The sequence below is a fragment of the Amphibalanus amphitrite genome, unplaced genomic scaffold (assembly GCF_019059575.1).
Source record: "Amphibalanus amphitrite isolate SeventyFive unplaced genomic scaffold, NRLGWU_Aamphi_draft 001011F_arrow, whole genome shotgun sequence".
NCBI lineage: Eukaryota > Metazoa > Arthropoda > Thecostraca > Balanomorpha > Balanidae > Amphibalanus > Amphibalanus amphitrite.
In genome coordinates this window covers 231,765-238,492 of record NW_024882505.1, presented here as the reverse complement: position 1 = coordinate 238,492, position 6,728 = coordinate 231,765, and the positions used below count along the sequence as shown (strand labels likewise).

General features: G+C 58.9%; 2 protein-coding genes across 4 annotated transcripts in view; both read left to right on the top strand.

The window, feature by feature from the left end:
* The window catches only part of LOC122369153 (X-ray repair cross-complementing protein 6-like), a 33,159-nt gene that overhangs the window by 8,856 nt on the left and 17,575 nt on the right, over positions 1-6,728 (top strand). The window lies entirely within an intron of this gene.
* Positions 433-6,521, top strand: LOC122369151. 3 transcript variants are annotated; one of them, XM_043343637.1, is made up of 2 exons: positions 433-836; positions 1,919-6,521. In XM_043343637.1, the coding sequence occupies exon 2, from the start codon at positions 1,944-1,946 to the stop codon at positions 5,997-5,999; it is 4,056 nt and encodes a 1,351-aa protein (XP_043199572.1). In that variant the 5' UTR covers positions 433-836; positions 1,919-1,943; the 3' UTR covers positions 6,000-6,521. The 3 variants fall into 3 exon arrangements, with proteins under 3 accessions (XP_043199572.1, XP_043199574.1, XP_043199573.1); XM_043343639.1 differs by lacking the exon at positions 433-836 and adding an exon at positions 1,217-1,308; XM_043343638.1 differs by lacking the exon at positions 433-836 and adding an exon at positions 1,217-1,312.

The window sequence follows — 6,728 nt, the reverse complement described above, 5'->3', positions numbered from 1 at the left end:
CACACGGGGGGGGGGGGAGGGGTTACCGGGTAGAAAGAAGAGGCCACACTTTCCATTTTTAGACTGATATTGGGAAAGCTCTGTTCCCTGCAAGCAGATGCCTTGTTAAAACGATTATTACTTGCAGCATGCAGTCATGCAATGTTAAATCCATACAATATTTTTCCAAATCCAGTGTCATGTTTGGACACATACCTAGGGATATTCGTGAATTTAACAACAATTCCAAGCTACCGTCTACCGGCGCAATTTCTGAAGTAGGGCCTATTTCTTGCACAAATAAGTTAAGTGAATTAACACCTTAGCTTGACTCGACTTAGTATTTCATCTGTAGAGTTCAGAAAATGATAGAAAGCCCTCTCCTAACGAATCTCCGATCAGTCGATTTGTTCCATTGCAGTTACGTTACTACCAACTGCGACATCTATAGATCTTTTTGTGAACTGAAGATAAGGTATAGAACATGGTGACGCTGCAATCGCATGCAAGGTGCCTTATGCCATTGTCTAGGCCTTGATCCAGCTGCCAGCTGGAGATGATGAAGTTTTGGACAAGAAGCCAACTTTTTGAAGATCAGTGCAAGTGACGCAATTCTTCCTTATTTGGATAATGCTTTTCTCAAAAGCCATCGCAAGCATGGTTCGCATGAGCGAAATGTACTTCCCCTATTTTACTTCATATGGAGCGATTTGGAAGCATTTTCATAAAATACGTTTGTGGAGTGCTTGATGCTTTCATTTTGGCAAAAATTCAAATTTGTTTCTGAAGAAATGCGAGAAATGCTATAAACAGTATTTCAGTTGTCGGATTTGTTGTATTTCAGATGATATTTTAAGGTAAGAATTGGTACTAGAATGTTCTAACGAAAATTTTGAGTTTCTAATTCGTTATGTCGATTGACAATTTAAGCTGAAAGGAAAGAGTAAACACCAATTATCTTTTACTCTGACTCGAGCCAAAATTGTCGTTTAAGGTCGTTGAGGTTGAGGTTGATTGTGATGGCATTGGCAGATTGGGTCACATTGACATGGTAGTTCCCCAGTGTGGCTATCGAATGCTGGTTCAGGTTGAGTTTTGAAAATAGGACAGTAATTTTCCGAGATCTCAAGGGGGCTGTATTGCTCCCCAGTCCCCATGGCCCATGGGTGGCAGCGGCACCCACATGACGTGCCATGCCTTACCTGGTTATCCTACCTGGTGGCTGGTTGGGTTTTTCAACACTTTGCATCATACAAAGGATGGTAGGATGTTGTCAGTGGAGGACTGAAGGAACCCAGAAAACATGACATGCGCCAGCCCACATGGAACGTAGGTATGACACCCGGTCATAGAAATTTGGTTGGAATTGTGCATCTACACTGTATATATATCGATTCTCCAGATAAAGTTGTATAAAAATTAAAAAACGTGTTTGGTGCGATTTGGAAAGATCTGAATCACAGAGCAATTTAACAATGTTATGGCACAGTTAGTTGTACCTATGGGGCACGGATGCTGCTGAATTCTATGGTTTGAAAATATTTTTAAAATAAAGCCACATAAAACAACCAACCTGGCCTACCTAAAGCCAACTTACCTGTCCTACATACTAAATTACCTACCTACAGTATCTATGCAGCCTATTGCCTACAGCTATACGAACAATCATTTTTTATTCAAAATTCTGCTGCATTTCAGCATTATTTTGCTTTAACTATGCCTATTATCATATATGGCACACCACATTTTGTTGCATGGGTGTCCAATAAACTTATACAGCTATAAGGATGGGTTTGGTGGGTTTGTCAATTTTTGGTGTTTTATTTCTATTCCCATGACATATGTCATGTTAAAATAATTCTTTTAAAGAAAATTGTTTGCAATAAGTATGGAACATAACGCTCACCTAACTATGGTTATCTCTCTGTGTCCGTTTTAGCTTGGGACCACATCCGTGATGCGTCATGTACCGCCTGACCATCACCGAGCGCCAGGAGGTGATACAGGAGGAGCGGCGGCGGCGCAGCCAGGCGCGGCTGGTCCAGGTGCGCCAGCAGGCCAGTCGCGCCGCCGGCCGCACCCGCCAGCGCGTGCAGGCCGAGTCGGCTCGTCAGCTGGCCAAGGTCAAACAGGCGGTAGCCGCCGAGTATGCCGCCGATAAGGAGAACAAGCTGCAGCACCTGGAGGCCGAGTACTCGGCGTGCCTGCGCCAGGTGGGCGCCGCGCACCTGGCCGCCGCCCGACAGCCGGACCTGAGCGGCGCCAAACGGCTGCTGGCCACCGAGCAGCAGCAGGTGGCCGAGGAGCGGCAGCGGGCCGCGCTGCGCCGCGTCCGCGACAGCCAGCGCCAGCTGCACGAGGAGCAGCGGCGCGTCGACACGCTGCGCGAGCTGAACCGCGCGCTGGAGCGGGTGCGTGCCGACCGGGTGGCGCAGGAGGGACACCAGCGGCGCCTGCTGGAGGAGCGCCGTCAGCAGCAGCAGGACCAGCACAGACAGGGGACCGTCTCGCAGTCGAGCGCCGCCGCGTCCGCCGCCGCTGTCGTCTTCCAGTCGGCCTTCCGGCCGCGCGTCTCGTTTCGCGATGACGCTGTGCAAACGAGACCGAGGCCCCGGTGCAAGCGAGCGCGCGCCCAGCAGACAGCTGATCGCGGTATGCTAGCGCGTGACCCCACCGCTAACCGCGGCAGCCAGACGCGCACGCTGAGCCGTGACAAGAAGACGGGCACCCGGTTTCCGGAGCCGGAGCCGCAGCCTGCTCCGGGGTCGGGTCCGGGCTCGGTGGGCCGGTCGGGCTCGGCCGCTCGGTCCGGCTCAGCCGGTCGCTCCGGCGCCTCCACATCGTCCCGCGTGCCGCAGACGTCCCGGACATCGCGCGGCGGCGGATCGTCGAGTCGCTCGGACGCGCCGACGGCCGGCACCAGCAGCGCCTCTGTCACGGACGTGCCGCACTCGGAGTCGGCGCTGACGCCGTCTGAGCTGCAGCGTCAGCTGAGCTCGACCTCGACTGGCCGCGCGCCGCCCGCCGCCGCCGGCGTGCCGCTGCGCAGCGAGACGCGTCCGCCGCCCGAACAGTATCAGGTGCGCCGCGAGCAGAGCGGATACGACGCGCGCGCCGCAGCTCGAGAGCAGGAGGAGCTGCAGCAGGCGCGCGCCAGCTCCGAGCGCCTCCGTCAGCAGGAGCGCGAACAGGCGGCGGCGGAGCGTGGCCGGCAGGCGCAGAGACGAATGAGCGCGCGCAGCGAGTACGCTCGACTGCTGAGTGAGCTAGAACGTGTCGAGGCCGAGGAGCGCCGCGAACGACGGGTCTCCGGCGTCGGCTCGGCGCAGCAGCTGGCGCGCGCCACTGCTTCTCTGACCCAGGAGGAGGCCAGCGGAGTGGCTTCATATGAGGAGCGGCAGCGGCGCCTGAACCAGCTGTTCGAGGACGCCCTGCTGCTGGCGGCCGACGCCGAGTCTGAGGGCGACCAAAGCGCCGAGTTTGTCACGCCTGCGCGCGACCTAGCGGCCGAGTTCGACCGTCACGGTCGACATGTCGCAGAGCTGATGGCGGCCGGGCCGCCACCGACCAGCGCTGCGGCTCCGGGGGCAGAGGCGCCCGGCGCTCCGGGAACCTGGAGTGCCGCCGATGAGGAGCCCTCCATGGACCAGTCTCAGTACTCGAGTGTGTCCGGCGCTGATCCTACGAGCCAGTGGCCGACGGACGGGTCAGTGGCGGCTACCGAGCAGGAACAGTATGCCAGTGGGCTGGAGGGCAGCCAGGGCTACCCAACGGAGGAGCAGCCCCCGCCCGGCTACGGTGAGCAGTCCATGTTCGCCCAGCAGCCGGAGTACGGAGAGGGACAGGAAATGTACGGACAAGATGGACAGGAGATGTACGGACAAGATGGACAGGAGATGTACGGCGAGGAGGGACAACAAATTTACGGACAGGAGGGACAACAAATGTACGGACAGGACGGACAACAAATGTACGGACAGGAGGGACAACAAATGTACGGACAGGAGGGTCAGATGTATGGTGAGGATGGTCAGCAAATGTACGACCAGCAAGGACAGATGTACGGCCAGGAGGGTCAGATGTATGGTCAAGAAGGTCAGGAGATGTACGGCCAGGAGGGTCAGCAAATGTACGGCCAAGGCGAGGAGATGTATGGTCAAGAGGGTCAAGAAATGTATGGCCAGGAAGGGCAAGAGATGTACGGACAAGAGGATGAGACGGCGGACGGCGGAGGCCAGTCGCCATACGGGGCTGACGAGCCAGATCAGGAGATGTACGTCGGTCCGGACGGTATCTACCCGGTGGCCCGCCCGGATCGGCCGGAGGCCACTTCCCCAGACGTATCCTCTCTGCGCACGGCCGACCTCTCGTCGCTGCGCACCTCCGACGTCTCGACGGTTCGCTCGTCAGATCTGTCGGCTCTAGCCAGCAGCGGTGCCGCCGCCCCCAACGAACCAACCTTCGACTCGACGACCACTGCGTACCGGACGGCGCCGGGCGACCCCGGGGACCCTGCTCTGGCCGCCGGTCTGCTGCAGGGTGCACCGGCCGCCGTGGGATCGCACGGTGAGCTGCGCCAGTACGTCAGTCAACTGCTGGACGAGAGTCGCGAGCGGCTCTCCCAGCTAAGCATGCCCGCCTCCTCGCCATCGACCGTGTACGGCTCGGCCTCCGGCGGCTCGCTGTCCCGCAGCGGCGCAGCGGACGCCACCTTTGCCACGGCCGCCTCGCCGGGCAGCTCGACAGCTGACGTTGGCGACGGCGGTGCTGAAGCGGCTGGAGGAACCTCCGGAGTCTACTCAGAGGACCCGTCACAGAGCGCTGCGGCGGCGGCGGGGGCTGCGGTGTCAGACCCCTACACACAGCGTTACGATGAGGTCATGCAGAAACTCTCCGAGGTGCAGCAGCGGCGCGATGAGCTGATGCGAAGCTACTCGAACATGGCAGACGAGCTGCGCGGCTCGGCCGCCGGGCTGGCGGCAGCGGCACGCAGCTCGGGCTCGCTGCGACCGCGGCCGCCGCCGTCACTGAGCCACGGCGCCGTGCAGGGTAGCGCGCCGCACGAACTGAGCACTATCCTCGAGCAGACGTCCCGCACCACGGGTCAGGAGGGCAGCGCCGACCCGGCCGGCGTCACTGCCGACTCCGGCGCCGCCCGACAGCCCGATGTCACCTCCACCGGCAGCGTGCTCTCACGCACGGGCGCCCGTTCGGACCCGGAGCTGTCCCCCGGGCTCGGCACCGGCGGCCGCGCGCAGGACGACACCCTCAGCCAGTTCTCTAACCTGGCCAGCTCACAGGAGTACTTTTCGCAGGAGTCGCCGCGGCCGGGCTCGGCCGCTGCCGCCTCCGGCCGTCCTGCCTCTGTGGGTTCTGCCTCGGAGGTGTCTCTGCGCAGCTCGGCCCTGGAGCGCGCACTGGAGGCGTCCCGCGAGGCGATCCGCTCTGTGAGCGGCACCGGTGGAGGCGGCGCCCAGCCGCGCTCACAGTCCGGTCAGAGCTCGCCGGACGTGGGTAAAATCATCAGCAAACTGGGCATGAAGTCGCGCTCTGGCCCGCTGGCCGACCCGCACTCGGCCGCGTCCAGCTCCAGTTCGGGCTCTGTCTCTGCGCAGCGCCAGCCGAGCCGCGCCGGCCGCGCCTCGGGTGACGAACTCCGCCGAAAGGTGCTCAGCAAGCAGGCGCACCAGTCGAGCAGCTCGGGCGGCTCGAGCTCTAGCGGCAGTTCGAGCAGCAGCTCGGCGAGCAGCGTGGCGTCCGGCTCTCCGGGCGGTTCTCCGTCGGCCGGCAGCTCGGGGATGCTGGCGCCGCTCGATCTGTCGGCCGCGCCGCCGCCGGCCGTCGACTCCAGTCTGGACACGGACAAGTTCGAGGCGGGCGTGGCGGCCGGTGGCGTGCAGTCTACGCCGATGAAGCGCTCGGGCCCGGCGCCCGAGGGCGGTCCCGTGGCCGGCCTGAGCGGCGCCGTCAGCATGCGTCCGAAGGATATGACCATGTCTCCCACCTCTGACGATGACTAGACGCCGCCGTGCCGACCTGCGCGCGCTTAGCGCAGCCTCGGCTCACGCGGTGAGAGCGGCACGAGGTCTGGCTCGGGGCCGGGGGTGTCCAGTTTTAGCCTGGTGGACCGAATTATGGGACCAAACTTGTTGATGTAGCGATGTTTTACCTGTGTAACGAAATTATTGATCTCGTGTAGATTTTAGTGCCCTGGTGTAGATGTTTAAACTGGTGACCGTCGCTTTAATTGTAGATAACATAGATTTGCAGTGTATGGACTCAGTTAATATTACGAAATACTACTCCTATCAACGCATCGTACGATTGTGCGAACAGTAGGTAGAGGAACGCTCACAATGGCGTTGAAACTGCCTTCCCGACTGACGTAGCAAAATATCCCAGTTTCGTATTGAGTTCCGTTCGCGATTGTGTTGCAGTATCTTGTGACATGCAGTCTCCATGACTGCCCGCGATCCATTCTGTGTACGGAGTGAGGTCAATGGTGGATAACGAAGGACGTGACAATAAACTGGAGTTATCGGTCGCTTCTTTTAGTAGTTACTGCTGGGAGATATTTGGGTGTAACTATAACAGCACCGAACATTTCGAGTCATGTTCATTCCGTTTGTTAGACAAATCGAATATAAATCTACCCAGTGCCCAGTCCAACGCCACTGTTAAGGAACTACAACTTCAGCACAGGAGATGGTAATGTGCAGTTAACTGGATGCTGAGATCAGTGTTATCTT

Excerpts from the sequence above, each read along its gene's own strand:
- LOC122369151 (XM_043343637.1), top strand. The coding sequence starts at position 1,944 with ATGTACCGCCTGACCATCACCGAGCGCCAGGAGGTGATACAGGAGGAG.